Here is a 17,019-nt window from a genome sequence, read left to right as displayed (position 1 = left end):
CAATCAGTTTGTTTTCATGCACCCTAAACCTTTTCTAAAACGAATAAGGTAAAAATAACTTTGTCTGGACCCTTTTCATATGTTTTGTTATTTTATATATGTTGCATTCAAAAATCTAAAGCAAAGTGTCAGTTCTATGAAATATTAATGTAGTTATCTTTGTCATTTTCAGCTTATTCACGATGAAATTGTGGGGGTTTTGTTTTTATTTTAAAGGCACCAAAAGCTTTATCCATGTCTGTATACCTGATTATGTTTGGAAAGAGCACAAACTTGCACTTTGCTTACAAACAGACCAAGATTACGTGACTTTAAATCCGTTAATCCAGACATTTTAACATGTTAATGCGAGTGTGCTGGGCAGACGAGCCTCACACTACGTCATTACGCAACATGTCATGTAGACGCAGAGAACGGCATCTTGGCCCGTTACTCTGAATCAGCTTACTTCAATTTGTGCCAATTTCAATCGCGTTTAAGTGCATAAACGACATCTGAACAAGCAGGTGTACTGCCTTGATCCACATATAGTTCAATCATTAAAGTGCATTTAAATGTACTTAGTGATTCTAGCACTTAAAATTCATTCAAAACACGTCTCAGCCATTGATAAATTGAAATGTATTAATCAGTGTGATCGGTCTCCAGGAGCCCGGAAACCACTAAAGGCATGCTGGGAAATTTGCTTTTTTATTCTCTTTCATAGTAATCAGATTGGTACGTCTCATTTTTGAAACACAAGCACAGAGTTCAGGAGTGAGAGTCACGAAGACGCACATAATGCAACATGTCGTGCATTACCTCTGCTCAGTCACACTGCAGCAAGTAAAATGGACTGGTTAGAAGGATTCTGCTAGGCTGGCTACCATAGCGATCAGGCTGCCAGTACCTGGTCTAACTCAGGATGTTCCACTCTGCAGTCCAGCATACACACACACACACACACACACCCAACACCAACTATCTCCACTGCTCTATGTCCCGTTTCAGCAGCAGATCAGAGGAAACACTATTCGGATAACTGACTGAAAAGACGCTCCACTTGATTTAAAGTGTAATTTTAGATACCTATGTAATTGTGAATAGTATTTGGAGTGCATATAAGATAGATTGTGCAATACTGTTGTAGACACACTAGAGGGTGCTATAGAGCTCATTCTTATGTCTACATTGAGGTTGTAGAATAATCCTCTTCCTGTTGGTCGCCTAGACGCCATAGTGTGTGGCTGCCTGTAGTGCTTTGTAAGTTAATAAGATAGTTGTTGTCATTATTGTTCATGTCTGTGTGTAAGAGTTGATGAGGAACACAACAGTAGGTCAGATCTCTCCATCACCACCTCCCTGTTATTGTTTTATTCTTTTTTTGCTTTTGAAGTTATCAGTGTGGAAAGTTTGATATATTATCGTCACCATGACTACATTCTGAAATTCCGGACACTGCGCTATATAATGCAAATGTCTGGTATCTGTTGTGAAAGCTCTGGATATCATATTTTACTTTGTAAGTTGTAACTATCACATGCTGATGGGCGGAGTGTGCGCCAGAGTTTGGTTTTAAACCAAAACAAACTGAAACAAAATGAGGAATATGCAGATATTATAATGTGCCGGGATTTGTTTTCAATTTGTTCCCAAAGTGATGAGCACGACCGACGAACGCCATCTCCAGACGTCATTATCCTGTCTGACAATGAGGCATCCAGTCCCAGAACAACGCCTCGCCCTGAGGAGCGTCTCCACGCCAACCTGGACATGTTCAAGGTAAAGCTACACCAAAGCACACACGTTATATGTTGACTCTTATTAGGAGCAGGGTCAAATTGAACGTAGGAGGAATGAATTTCAGCTCTAAATGACTTGGAGAAGGAATGTCAGTGGCGAAACCTGCAGACTTTCTTCAACTATCGGATCACACGTGTCTTTGTTTGTGTGTTCAGGGGAAGTCCGGTGAGGAGCGCCAGCAGGTGATCAAAGCTCTGAGGGAGGAGCTGCGCCTGGAGGAGGCTCGTCTGGTGCTGCTGAAGAAGCTGCGGCAGAGTCAGATGCAGAAGGAAAATGTGGTGCAAAAGGTGGGAGCTGCTGCTAACAGATTGGGACATCAGTATCACAGAATACATTGTGAATTATTAATTATGGGATGTGTGTGTGTCTCTATCTGTGTGTGTGTGTGTGCAGGTACCAGTGGTCCAGAATGCTGTTTCCTCTGTGCAGCCAGCTTCCATCCACAGCTCTCAGGGCCTGGGCAAACTGCCAGTCCGGCCTGGCTTGCACACCCCTGAGCCGCAGAACCTCCGCACGGCGCAGGTCTGGGTGTGTGTGTGTTGGGTTATTTATTGATTTCATCTGTGTGTGTTGCTTTGTTTGTCTTTGGATTCAGATTCATCTGAATGGGGAAAAAGCTGTGCAAGCTTCCATGTTAGGAGAAGACGGGAGTGGTTTCAATACGGTTAGTTTAGTTAGAATCCTCTCCTCAAAGCGAGGGGAGAGGGGAAGGAAAGAAGGAAGAGAGCTTCAAGAGTTACACCAGCAACTAGGTCTGCACTAAGTCACTTAGACATTGGGATTTGTTTGTACGTTAGACCTTATTTGGTGTTCACTTACCAGGCCGTAGAAAACGTATTAATATAATGAACCCTTATGGATCAATGGCATATGATCCATGAAATGTGTTAAAGCTTCTGTGCAAGCTTCTTTAGTTGGATACAAATGTTTAGAGAGAAATGTTACCTTAACTTAGTCGTCCTAGAGGCCCATAGAGACATGACCTGCATGTGCTGTAGGAAAGGGGCTTTCCATCACCAGTGTGATGTCATCATTGATGATTCAAAGCTGTTTTAAAGAACACTTCAGTCCGTGCTCATGTGCGTGTTTTAGTAACCTGCCAGTAGGCGTCGTCGTTTCTCTTACCTTTTTGTTTCTGTATGTAAAGTTGGAGCATATTGGTAGCAGTCAAACGTGTCCTCTCTCTTGGCTCCGCCCACACGGAAGCCTTTGGTGTCTCTCCTCTGGCTGTGTGTGTGTTTGCCTCCCTGTCCTGTGTTTGACCTTCAGTCGGGACGTTTCCTTTATTTGTTTGCTTTGCGTTAATGTCCGTTTGTCTGAACGTTGTAAGTAAAAAGATAGATGAGGCGCTATATCTCTCTAGCTCATCACTCAAATGATAAATATTTCCCAGAGGATATTCATTACCAACGCTTTGCAACTAAAACAATAATGGTGAGAATAAGGTTCCTATAGGCTCATCTTTGCATACACGCCCCCTTTTATGCATGTGTGCATGTCTCTGCATTAAGAAGGCCCGCATGACAAAGTCTGTTGATTAGCGTGATACAGGGTTAATTTCATCAAGCCACTTTACCAAAAAAAGGCTAAGGTCCTTCGAGCTCTCCTTCATAGTACTGACTCTTGATTCATGTGTCTTTTCTCATTGTCCAGGGTCATACAGTCATAAGGTCAGCAGCCAGTGGAAACCTGCCACCAATGCTGATGTCCCAGAGGGTGATAGCACCCAACCCTGCTCAGCTGCAGGCCCAGCGGATGGCCTCCAAATCTGGCATGGGCCGCACAAGCTCCAGTCTGGCTAATACCGTGGGCTACCAACAGGTATGAAGAGACATATTTGGGCTGAGTGGCAATTGTTTGTAACTTCATGAGCATGTAGATGGACAGTGGACCAGATGCGGACCACCCTATAGTCCTCTAAATGGTAAATAAGAGCACTTGTTTGACAATTCTCAAGCCGTGACAAATCAATCTTGTTCCTTTGACAGGCCACCAGCCAACAGGTGGCAGCATCTCAGCGATCTGGCTCCAATGCCATGTACATGAACCTGGCCCACATGCAGGCGGCGGCGGCGGGGGCAGGCGGGGTTGCCGGCAGCCTGGGCGGGGCTTCTGCCGTCAGCCCCTCGACCATGTCCAGCACAGGAAGTGGCGGCGTTAGCTCCATGGCTGAGCAGGCAAGCAGCCAGGCAGCGGCCAAGCTGGCCCTGAGGAAACAGCTGGAGAAAACCCTGCTGGAGATTCCGCCTCCCAAACCTCCTGCCCCCTTGCTCCACTTCCTGCCCTCTGCCGCCAACAGCGAGTTCATCTATATGGTGGGCCTGGAGGAGGTGGTGCAGAGCGTCCTGGACAGCCAGGGTAAGCAGCAGACAAGCAGATCATCAGGTCATACACCATGAAGTCTAATGTAAAGTCCTGCTCCATGAAACATACATCAGGTTTACTTTTTGATCACATTGGCCCCTGTATAGTTTTTGTGCTACTTAAGTTATTCTGGCAGTTCCATGTTAGGTTAGGCATCACCTAACATTACTGAACTATATATGGCATTGTTATTGTTATTGTTAATATCATTTGTCATATGTACAATGTGCCCATAACAGAAGGCTGTGACATCATTAATGAAATATGCAGTATTAATAAGAGGCAGAACTATTGATACCCAGTTTAGTTTCCCTGTGCCAGTGTGCTCTGCTTAGCACATCTCTGTAACATAATACACACTTGACACATACATACTCTCTATACCATGCAGCCCTTCATGTAGTATAATGAGGGAGGGGCTTCTTCTGGATAAGGACAATAACTATCTTCCTTCCTATCCTGTCCATTTACCTCTCAGACTGTCTGGGGTATGGTTATGGTCCTCGGAACCTGGAAGTCCCCTTTAGCATCAAGTTCTAAAACTCTGTCTTAAGCGATTAACATATTTAATCAAATCAAGAATGAACAACGAATTGATAGTGTGTGTGATGTAGAGAACATGATGTGCTCATGTTTTCATCACGCTGGATGTTGGTGGAGAACAGGAACATTTTCAGCTGCACAGCATCACAGCATGAGTTTCAGTCAAAATCCCTAACAGATGGAATTGATGCCTAAACAGGATGAACATGGAGGAGTTAATGAGCTCATGCTCCCTGTTAACATTCCTCATGCAGGTTTGCAACAAGCAGCACAGTCCAGTCTGTCCAATGAATGAATGAAATGTTTCCATCTCAGTAAGCTGTGTAGACTCAGTAAGATGTTCTGGTTCTGCAGGTAAACTCCGTGGCACACTGGCCCGCATGGAGCCGTTCTTCTGCGCCCAATGCAGAACCGACTTCACCCCGCACTGGAAGCAGGAGAAGAGCGGGCGAATCCTCTGCGAGCAGTGCATGACGTCCAATCAGAAGAAGGCTCTGAAGGCAGAGCACACCAACAGGCTGAAGAACGCCTTTGTGAAGGCTCTGCAGCAAGAGCAGGTCTGTCACTCAGAAAACAACACATATTTCTCCCCCACAGCAAAGGGGTTCAAAAGCTGAACTGACTTCCTGAGTCCATCAGCATTACTACATGCCCATGTTTTGTCCGGGGTCGGGGCTGAGGGGTTAAATGTTGCCGTGAAGAGTGAGAGGTTAGCTGTGTGGTGACAATCAAATAGGTGAGGCTGAAGGGTTAAACTCATAGACTAGACTCATACACTGACTTACTACGCTACTATAGCGAGTTTAGAGGTGTGAGCTGTGTGATGGGAGGCCGAATATTCAATATTTTCAGTTCATGTTTAGTTTGTAAGGTGACTTTGCCTCTGCTTACTAAAAATACAGTGGATTGTGCAATGTGTGCCCTCTAGTGGTACAAATTAGAAGTTATCACATCGCATTTCCTTGATAATATTTAGTTATAGGGAGGAGAGGTCAGTACACGCTTGAGTGTGTATGACCAGCTCATGACTGATGTCCCACTGTCACTATCTAACATGGCCCACTGGCATCTGATGCCTTCACACAGAAATACAGTTTGATTCATGTTTGAAAGAAACTGTGTGGGTGCATTTGAGTCAGACGCAAAGCCAGCAATGGAAATAACAAAGACAAAATAACCAAATTCCACAAAAATCCCCCCTGTAAAAACAAACTGTAATGGCATAAAACCCGGGATAGGACTCATCGTTTTAATGACTTAATGGCTGATAAATACAATTAGTAGCTTTTTTCCGATTACATTGAGAATAGCAAGCGATGCATTATCTGGTTCTGACCATGATGTGAAAGAGTTCCTTTCCTGAGAAAAATGGAGCAATGGGTCATGAGGTATGATAACTGACTCATGAGGTCTTGGGAGGGCCCACTTGAGGAAGACGAGTGCTAACAAGAGTAGCCGAAAAGAAGTGGGTCCACCAGCAATCCAAATAAGCAAATGTCAAATGAAATGGCTAAAAGTCCCGAAGCGCTTCTCTTCTACTGGTTTTGTATTTCAAAGCGCCAAAAGTGTGTTTGAAATGCACTGAAACCTCGGTCAGTGAGAGCAGAACTTGCACAATTTTTAAAAGGATTATTTCCTTTCCTGTTCACAGCCAAACCAGCCATGGCACAACAACAATTAAGTTGTGTCTTTCCCTAAATCTAGCTTTAAAAATCATGAAATGTAACCTGATGAAAGATGGCTTTGTGCTGCCACCACAGTTCAGAATGATTAGTTGCAGAAAAATCCTGCTTACCTCAGTTTGCCTAAAACTGATCTGAGATTCTGTGCGTTTCCATGGTCACATGGTCATAATACATACTGTGTAATCAGGAACAGACAGCATTGGCTCCCTCCTGTCAGGATCATGTAAACATGCTTGACACACAGCTCTACAAACTCTCAAACACGCTTGAAGGTTTATGTTCAGGTGTCATCCGATTGGTCATGTGATGAAAGGTCAATGGAGGTCAGAGTTGTGAGTTGTAAGCTTCAGGGCCACAGATGCATAAACATGTGTGGGTGGTTTAAGCAGAGCTGGTTTGGTCAAGCGTATACATGGAATCCTGACTGTTCTGTTTCCTTGTTAGGAGATTGAGCAGAGGCTGCAGCAGCAGGCGGCTCTGTCCCCCAGCTCGGCCCCGACCGGCCCCAACGCCTCCAAGACTGACAGCATGATCCGACATCATGCTCTGCGTCAGGTACTGTTCAATATCTACACAACATTCACACTCTCCAGCCGGTGTACGATCATTCATTCATCTATCAAATATCAACACAGCCAGAGAATCAGCAGTTTGTCACTTTTATCTTTTGATTCAAAATAAGCAACCGGCAAATGTTTGATCATTTTACATTTTGATTGATTTGATTGATCAAACCAGTGAAGCAATTATCACTCATTACTCAGCACACACACATGCACATGCACACACACACACACACACACACACACACACACACACACACACACACACACACACACACGATTGTTTGTAAGAGAACGGAGAGCTTAAGAGAGAATAACATAAACCAATATTCATACATCACCACTCATGAAGGGAAGTCTGGAGGAGCAGTGGAGTCACAGAGTTCCGGGTTTTGTCCTGTGCACACTCAGGATCCACCCATGCAAACCGGGGGAAAGGGCAGGGTCACATTAGGATCAGGCTTAGCTGTGTGTGTTGATGGATATGTATGTTGTCTCCAGGCTCCTCAGCCTCAGGCGTCACTGCAAAGAGGCCTCTCCAGCTCAGCGCGAGGCGTCCTGTCCAACTTCGCCCAGGCGTCCCAGTTGTCTGTGGCCAGCAGCCTGATGGGAATGAGCAGCGCCAAGCACTGTGGCAGCGGTGCAGGCAGCAGCAGACTGCAGCATGACAGCCGCCGCCAGATCTACAACATCCCCGGTACGTAAAAACCCCCTGAACCAGAACCTAAACCCCCTTTACCCATCTAAGTCTAACCTAAATGTCTCGTGTCTTGTGTCTCTCCTCAGGGTTAAACATCGCCTATCTGAACCCAGCGGCAGTCGGAGCCCATAAGAGCTCGAGCTTAGCGGACCGGCAGAGGGAGTATCTGTTGGACATGATCCCACCTCGTTCCATATCGCAGTCCATCACCGGACAGAAATAAGCATTGAGCCCACCTGCCCCTCTGCCCCACACTGAAGCACTCCCAGCTCAGACAACATTCAGCTCCCCCGCATCGCATGCAGTGCCTGTCCATGTGCCTACCCAGAACCAACCTGAAACCAGCCCACAACCAACATGACAAAGACACTAAGCTGTCAGTGCATCTCCCATTTTCTTGATATAGTAAACTAGTTTAACATGTGTAATTTTCATTATTATCACTATAATTATACAAACATGTACCTTTTTATTACTATTACTCATTATGCTTTTTTTCTTTTTTTAAGCGTTATTTTCACAGTGGGACATGACACCATTGATTGGTCACTTTAGATGGTGATCATGTATGATTCTTTCCTCCGGCCCTGTTAGAAAACATCGTCACGAACGGGGGAAGTAACAGGAAGTGACAGGGTGACATCATTCTGGTTGCTATGCAACATAAAGTTCAACGGCCGTGGAGCTATATGTTATCTCGATAAGCTGGAATAAGAGAGGGGGGTAAGAAGGATGACGAGCCCAGAGCCAGAATTAGAGCACCAAAACCCTTTATCATCTCAACTAACAGCGCCACCCAGCACCTGACATCCTGCACTGCAGCCCAAGTTTAGACACGTCTTACCTTTGGAGTTCAAAACGATGAATCAAGCCCTGAATGGTGGGGGAAAATGACAGGTGTGTTCAGTCATACATCATCAAATCTTTTAGTTCCATTGTTCCAACCATTCCCCATAAAAAGGTGATAAATGACGTTTCCTGTTACACATCGACACATTTCTTCTACTGTTACTACAGTTATGTACACAGGACATAGAGTGTGTGTACTCCGGAGGATTGACCATATTGCAGTGATCCTTCACAGACTGACGGGGAGAGGAGAGCACCCAGCTTTCCCCTCCTGGTTCCTCCCGTCCTGACCCCGATTTGTCCCTCAGTCCCCTCATCAGTATGCAGAGACGAACCCTTTTTCCTCCACATGTGGAGAGGACTCACATCTGAAGGTGGAAGCATGTTTTGTGCAACCAAACTACAGATTCTGTATGTAGAAACCAACAAACACTTTTCCTTTTCTTGTTGTATTTGTGTTTTCTCTTTACTTTCTGCTCGTTGCCCTTTTTTTTTTCCTGTTTTTGTTTTCTTCTGCGTCTCCCTATGAAGCGGTGGCAGACCTGAGAGGTGATTGCCCCCGGAGACGATAATAAGCAACTTACTAAAAACAAAAACTATTGAAATATCTAAATGGATTATGTATAGTTAGGTAGCTTCAGAGAGAAAGGCTGTGGATTATATGTTTTATGGATCAATCATTGTGTGAGCTATGCACACACGTCGCCTCACTCCAGAGGAGCACTTTGCATATTTCCAATTGGAAAATCTTTTTTTTTTTTTTAAAGGAAAAGAATGTGTCGGTCGCCGAGGTTGTTTTCTGTTTTATTCTGCAAACAAAACCGAGCTCCCTATTCAAAGTCCTCAATGAGGAGTCTTCATCCTCATCATCAAACGTTAGACAAACACTGCTGACTGTAGACCATAAAGATGATGTTGTTTTGACTCATTTATTCATTATGGGCCCGTTCAGAGTCTGAGAACTCTCAAAAGATCAGAGAGATATCTGCATATTCAGAGCTGAGCTGTGCATGTGACATCCGTAGATTCAAACCAGCTGCGTCCCCGTCCGCTCCACGACTCTGAGGCTGCCGGGATCATCTGATGTTGATTGAGGTTTTCCAAAGTATTCAGTCCTGATGAGCACCGTCACTGATCCACAACCTATAGATCTATAGAGTGGAGAAATTGCTATCCACGAAAAACTAAATAAGATCACTTAAATCTGAGGTCTTTGTTTGGAACAGAGAGACATCGATGGAGGGTGAGACAGCAGGCAGACAGACATGCAGATGGACTGAGAGACAGATCTGTAGTCTTTTTGTAGTCTGGAAATATTTTTGGATAATCATCTAAGTCATCTGACACTCTTCCTCAGTGTCTCAAGCTGTTTCCTGTATATTCCCCGAACAGAAACACAGATGAGGGACGGAGTGATGGGGATCAACTGTATGATCGCAGATGATTGATACACTAAACCCCATCAGCCGTGTTTTCAGTCAATCGGAAATGTTTCCAAGCACTTTAAATATGGTTTCACCAGACGAGCTTCAGCTTCCTGCTTCAGTCGCAGGTCTGACTGGTAAGACGGCTGCAGATCCTCCTCTACCTGAATATGTCCTCTCCTATGTGTGATGTCGCCATTTTTGGTATTACGTCCGTATGCACATCTCAACTCTGAATCTGGTCCTGTGTGTTTTGGTGTTTACGTGTCATTTTTCAGCTAATTTCCGAACTGGTATGCATCGACGTGTTTGATGATTTTGATGAGGCGAAGCAGCAAATCTTCCTCATCTTCCTTGCACTGTGTCAGCTGTGACATTTGAAGGTAATGCTCAGGTAAATTTGAATCCAGCTGCAGGTCACCGGGGCGGCATACACATACATGCTGCAGTCCATCTCCATGGTGACACCAGTATCTTACGTTGACAATATTGGCTTGTTTCTGATATACACTCCTCACAGCGAGCGCAAAAAACTGAAATTACATTTTAATTTTGCACTTAAATTAATTGAATTATGAAATATTTTAATCCCAGAGTGAGTCTGTGTTCACACCACAGGACTTGTGTTACTCATAAACTATCAGGTATATGTTTGATTACTGGAAGAGATTGAAGGTAAAATGGGAAACGACAGGAAGCAGCTTGGAGACAACAGTTTAGCGTACGTATGACACTTCTGGAAAGAAAGTCAAATTGGCTATGTGGACACATTTCTGCTAATGAGTGGTATTGAAAGGAATTGAGGTGTTACCATGGCGTCAATGTCAGCGGCGACTCAGCAGTGTGAGGCCGACGATGTGAAGATGTTCCCGATGTGATCTGATTCACTGAGCGGGTTGCTTTTGGATACAAGTTTGGATGAGTTGACTTCATCTTTGTGGCTCTGCTATATGATCCACATTCTGTTCTTCATGTGATCCACAATACAAATGTTCCACTATTCCAGTATCACCCCTTCAATATGCCGGATCAGAGGGTGGAGGTCATGTCAGCTACGGATTTTGGGAAGCTGTAACAGAAACTGGACGGTCGCTGTGACGTCCCAGGATAGTTTGTCAGGTAAAACTGAAGGAAAATACAGTTTGCTCATTTATTCAGCTGTTTTTAGAGTCTCTTAGCACTTACAACACTTATTTAAAAAAAGAAACAATTTTAATCAGAGAAACTTGATTCTGATTCTCTAAAAGCTTCTAATTACCAGCAAAACCTCACTTTTTCCCCCATTATTACTGTTAATGATGTTGGGGTGAGGTCTGCTTTTATTGTGTTCTTATGTTATTCACACGAGGCTCATATGACCTCATCCTCTGACCTTTGGACACATGCAATTTCTTTTTCATGACTTTGTGAAAAATGAGTTTTAGGAATCAGACCTGAGCGATCCGATGAAATGGAACACTCTGATACTACCTAGGATTAGTTTCATACATGTAATCTGTAAGTTTACAGCTTGTTTATGATACAAAAATGATCAATCCATTATAAACCCTCTGATGGTACGCTAAAAATGAATTTAAGGAAGTTTGTTTAACTGAATTCTGGGTTTTTTTCTGACGTCTCCACTGAGTTCCACTTTGTTTCTACTGCAGTTGAAAAAAATCAAAGTATTGACTATGGAATTAAAACGACACGATATTTGCTAGGTTTGAAGTAATAATGACTTATTGTACATAAGCATTTTCCTCCCTTGTACTGAAAAAAGACATTAAATGGTTGTATATTGTGTAGAAAAGCAAACAAAAAGCCATGAATATTGTGAAGCTTGTCATTTCGTTTTGTGATCACTGTGTATTATTGTGTAACAGATGTGCAAAACGGTCGGGATTCTGCTTCTTTTTGTTATTGGGCAGGAAGTAGCTTGTTGGTTCAGATGGAGGAGTGAAGGATGCTGGGTAACCAGTCCACATGTGAACTTGAAATCATGTTATTACAGGAAAACTCTAAAAGCACTTTATTTGGCTCTCATTCTCTAGATTTTGGATTTCAGCAGGATTATTCCTCCTCCCTTAAAGGACGAGACTGCGCTTCATCATTGTGAATTGTCCCGATCACACAGTGATTCCGATTTTTGCGACCGTCACTTTGTCGTCATGTTCTATATTTCATGGAAGTGCAGTGAGTGATGTCACTTTGACAGCAATAATGCATATGTGATGGATTACATAATTGGATTCGATCAGCCTGTGAGACTGGAAAGTTCCTTTAAGGAACATGTTTTCAATACAGTCAATACATTTCTTCAGTAAAAATCATAAAATTATTGGAAGCCTGAGCTAGTGAGCCGTGTTCTTCTGCACACGCCTGTCACTTCACATGTTTACCTGATGACTCTGCTCTCATGGGACCATCTGGAACAATGATCGTGTTTCCTGCCAAACACGTATGTTCCAGCTTTATCTTCTATTAGTTATGCTTAATGCAGGGAACATTTAATGGCAAAATCATTTCATGAATTTTCAATTCAATTGAATTTATTGGTTTTTGCATAATGATGACAGCAATTCAAATAAATGTGGGGAAGAAGATGAAGAAATGGAAGCTTTTTGTGTTTAGCTTGTCCTGACCTTTTGCACATACTTGATATTTAACGGTCTTCAAAAAAGTCAAAGAAAATAATGCTGTTTGAATACTGCCAGTTGATTGACAATTATGCATCGATTAAAAAAAATAAGCTAATTTTGGAGGAAATAACTTTGTAATATTTATCTCTTGCAAGCTATGTTTAATAAAGGTTGAAACAATTTGCTTCCAGGTGTCACTTCTTAAAGTCTGACCATATTCAAAATGTACCATTACTCTCTTTTAAAAATGTGGAGTTGTTGATCCCATGGACAGAGTTTGGGTTTTTTTGGGGGGTTTTGGATTTTCAATTCATTCGTTGCCTTCGAAATATAGGGAATCACCTTTTACATTTCCTTTCACTTTGTTCCTTTGTTCCAAACAGTGACATGAAAACAAACAGTGGAGTTAAAATAGGTTGTAGCTGTGTGTGCTATCGGCCACTAAGTGTCGCTGTTGAGCATGAATATATTCGGCTGCTGTATCGGTGAACTTGGCTGAAACGCACCATAGTTTTGTCTCAAACGTGGACATTGTGCCAATTAAGGGAACAATGCCACATTTTGAGAAATAGTTTGAGGTAAAACAGATGAGCTGTTAAGAATTAAGATACATCTTTCTACAGCCTCCAAACTTTGTTTGTTCCCAGTTAGCACAGAGGTAGCATAGTCAGGATACAGTTAGGACGGGTTTGGACACAGAGCCAAGAAAGAGTTAGGACAAAGCTAAGATACAGCTGGGACAAGGACAGCTAAGACTAAACAAGTACACAGCTAAGACTAAGGTTAGGATGGAACCAAGCTCCAAGACTGAGCAATGACAGAACTAAGAGGGACAGACTTAGACTAGAACAGAGGATGAGTACAGGACCCTACTCTTAAAGGAACCAACCAACCAAATTGATCTGAGCTGAAGAATGTATACATAAATTCTGGGTCTTTTTACAACCATTTGCATTTGCATACATTCTTGTCATCTAGATACTGCAGTCACATGTTAATGCTGGGGCCCTGTCTCTCTCTCTTTTTCTCTCTGCCTCCCCCTCTCTCCCCTCTCTCAAGTGTATTTTATATGTCCTTGTATTTTACTTTAATAGCTCATATTTTATATCCCGTTTATTTCTCACCTGTGGCTCCTGTTGAACACCAGGGCATTCTAGTGATAAGTAAATCTGTAAAGCTCATTGCTGTAAAGCCCCTTAAAAGAAGATGCATTTGACATTACCTATACAAATAACGCCAATGTCAAATACATCCGTTTGGTCAAAGGCAGCTCAGACATTTGACTTGACAAATGCAGTTTGACTTTGTTATTCTCTATTGACTGCATATTGTTGGGGCTGGTTATGAAACACTTTCAGACGTGCAGAAACAAGTGCACATGCACTCACGTTGCACACGTTGTACTTCATTGTCTGCATGGTAGTTGCCAGCTATGCAAGTCATTTCCGGGGGAGGTAGTTCAATCATTTCCCTTGGGTACTGTGTTAACATTAGAAGGGAGACACAAACTTGCCTTAAAAACATGATTACTTAAAAGTTCATCAAAAGAGCTAGAACGGTTTATTTTTCATGGTGGAACCCCCATCCTCTGCCAAAGTTTTCCTTCCAGACTTAAAGTCCCATTAACTCTTGACTCCAGCCCTGACACAAAGGCTGTCATGTGACCAGAGAACAGGGAGGTAACAGTTGCATCATGTGGTGGTGTTATGAAAGTGCACTGGGCTGATCTAAGAACACCCAGTGCTTAAGACTCTTAACCTCAAGGACAAGGACACATTCATACACAACAAGGGAAAATAGCAGGATTCTCAGAATGGAGAGCCTGGTTTCTGGAGACAGCTGGATGCTCCATGAGGCTTTACGTAAACGGCTGCATGTCAGCCGTAGTTTTACTCTCTGACCACATGTCAATATTGTTTTTCTGACTTTCCCTGTGCGCCATAACTGTAAGCATGGACACACCCAGAATGGTACAGAGTTCCAGGAGTACGTGTCAGACGTGTTTTCCTCTCAGTTTGCTTAAAGTTCGGCCCCACATTCCTCAGTGTTTACTTCCCCTTTTTCTCTCTCTCTCTCTCTCTCTCTCTCTCTCCCCCTCTCTCCCACTCAGAGGGTGTGATGTAGTACTGCTGCTGTATTGGCTGCAGTGTTGTTGTAGAAAGCAGCATGGTGATGTTTTTGTACTTGCTCTTCACACTGCACATGCATCAGACTGATCATTTGACTCAGTGTCACTCCCCTGAAGCTCAACATAACAAACTTACGGTTTGTCTGGTCCATCCCATGGCAAATAGTCTTCTAAGTGGTACAATTTCAATGGAAAAACAGGTTATCGTTGTGATGAATGTGCTGTGTATTCCCCATTTCCCATAAAATGAGCTAAGCAAAGTGAGATGATTCATGCTGAGAAATGTTCAGGGGAGTCATGTTTTGAACTTGAATTTCAACTTTGGTAGCAGTCATACCAGTGTTTATCACTGAGCGTGTTTACATGCACTTTAAAACTTTGATTATACTGCAATTAGGGAAATAAAGGGTTTATTTTTTGTTTGGTTTCTTCAGGTGTCTTGTGTTCACTTATTCTGAGTAGTTGACCTACATTATGTGATAACACTTTTTTTTTCCAGGCATGTCAAGGTCTTCATGGCTGTCTGCTGCGTCTACTTGCATTTCCTCAAAAGGAGGACGCACCTCTGTGATTGCACAACACATCATGTTTACTCTGAAAGGTGGAGTCCTATTGATTCCATCCATGTGTACTGCTTAATCTAATCTGTGTCTATATTCACAGTGAGGAAACCACTACTCTTTTTTATTGTTGTTATACTATTGTATATTATCCTTATTGTATGTAAATGTAAAGATTCACTCCCCCTCACATGCATTTTGACAAGTAACATTGCTACTCGTGGGGAAAGAAAGAAGTAAATGGAAAAGCTACATTGTTTTGCAATAGCTGCACTACTATCAAGCTACTGAAAAAAGTAGTAGTAGTGGTACTTGCTACAAGTAGTGGTGCCACTACTTGTGGTGCCACTACTTGTAGCAAGTTAATCTCCAACAGTGAAGAGGAGTAATTGTTTACTCAATGTATTTTTCTTTTGGAGAAATTGTTATGTTCTAAGAATCAGCCTGAGAATGCTGTTCTATATATATTGCAGGTATTAATATCTGTTCAGTGTATTGTGGAGCTGGAACACTGGAGCCTCTGTCTGACCAGCACAGTCAACAGTAAGGACAGGTGTGCTGTCTGTAAAAAGACTCTCCCTTGCAGCAGTGAACACTTCCTGTGTGTATGGCCGAGGCATGACCACCATCATCAGCCAATCACAGTGCACGGCAGCAGTGTTGCTCCAATAGTAGCTCGGTACATGGATCAGCAGAAAGGACCGAGAGAAAAAAGTGTGTGTCTGTTTTTTCTCGCTCACTTCAAACACCATCACAAGGTGTGTATGAGTCTGTCAATCAGTATGTTTACATGCACTATTCAAACATTGATTATACTGCAATTAAGACAGTACTCTCTTTTTCTGTTTTTCAAACATCATGTTAACACATTAACACAATTGAAATCTGCAAAAATCAAAGTATGCTTATTTAAAAGACGTTGATTCTGTCACTGTAAATGGATTTAATAAGGCATTTCCTAGATGGGCAGACTCTCTCATGTTTGCTTGTAGAACAGCAGAACGGCGGTAAGAACAAATACAAAGGATTATTGAGTACACAGAGGTTTACATGCACTTTAAAATGTCAATTTTGCTCTCATTACGGCAATAAATACACCACAAAAAACAACACAATCAAGTTGAAATAGACGTGAAATGAGTAAAAGACCTACTATAGATTAAGTGATTGTAAATCCAAAATGAAAACAATTGTTGCCTCTGTAGGCTGTGTAGCCTGCTGGTGTACTGATGTACTGAGCTGTACTGAGTGGTTTGTTAGGGTCGTCTGGCTCATTCATATTAGACAAAAACACAGAATGAAACGTATCTCCTATCTTATATCCCATTGTGTAGTGATCCAGCTCCATGTTATTATCCAGTATGTTGCGCAGGAGTATGGTCAGGCTTACTTCAGGTAACCAGGCATCATAGAGTCCCCCGGTGTGGCCTCAAACAATGGTGATGTTACTACAGGAAGGAACTGAGCTCGCCGAGATTACTGAGTTTACTCAAGTGTAATCATGTCTCCTGATTGCACTATTTGTTATTCCACAAAAACAAATTCATTGAGGGGCATTACCTGAACAGACCAATATACTGTATATACACAGTATAATATTAATATGTTCATATAGATGATGTTTTCAGATCAAAATGTTACATACAGTGCTGCTTTAAATGCAGTATAGACAAATAATAGGAGTAAAGCATGTACGTAAACATCACGCTTGGATGGATGATGGATACGTCAGTGTCATTAGTTAGTGTGTTATTAGGTTATTAGAGTAAAACTGGTCAATTATAACATTCATCAGTGATT

General features: G+C 42.6%; 2 protein-coding genes across 3 annotated transcripts in view; both read left to right on the top strand.

The window, feature by feature from the left end:
* gatad2b (GATA zinc finger domain containing 2B) overlaps positions 1 to 10,038 on the top strand; it is a 29,681-nt gene extending 19,643 nt beyond the window's left edge. The window contains exons 3-11 of one of the 2 annotated variants that reach the window (XM_076157107.1): positions 1,638 to 1,761; positions 1,938 to 2,069; positions 2,176 to 2,304; positions 3,436 to 3,603; positions 3,771 to 4,140; positions 5,044 to 5,246; positions 6,819 to 6,929; positions 7,439 to 7,634; positions 7,724 to 10,038. In XM_076157107.1, the coding sequence (XP_076013222.1) occupies positions 1,638 to 1,761; positions 1,938 to 2,069; positions 2,176 to 2,304; positions 3,436 to 3,603; positions 3,771 to 4,140; positions 5,044 to 5,246; positions 6,819 to 6,929; positions 7,439 to 7,634; positions 7,724 to 7,860 (1,570 nt within the window). In that variant the 3' untranslated portion in view covers positions 7,861 to 10,038. Of the gene's footprint in view, positions 1 to 1,637; positions 1,762 to 1,937; positions 2,070 to 2,175; positions 2,311 to 3,435; positions 3,604 to 3,770; positions 4,141 to 5,043; positions 5,247 to 6,818; positions 6,930 to 7,438; positions 7,635 to 7,723 lie in introns of both variants that reach the window. The other variant, XM_076157106.1, reaches the window with a different exon arrangement.
* The window catches only part of smad10a (SMAD family member 10a), a 62,461-nt gene that overhangs the window by 1,749 nt on the left and 43,693 nt on the right, over positions 1 to 17,019 (top strand). The window lies entirely within an intron of this gene.

Source organism: Genypterus blacodes, unplaced genomic scaffold (assembly GCF_046128005.1).
Source record: "Genypterus blacodes isolate CSIRO-AG114 ecotype Tasmania unplaced genomic scaffold, CSIRO-AGI_Gbla_v1 ptg000072l_1, whole genome shotgun sequence".
Lineage (NCBI taxonomy): Eukaryota > Metazoa > Chordata > Actinopteri > Ophidiiformes > Ophidiidae > Genypterus > Genypterus blacodes.
Note: the sequence above shows the minus strand (reverse complement) of the source record. Positions and strands in the feature narration are given on the sequence as shown.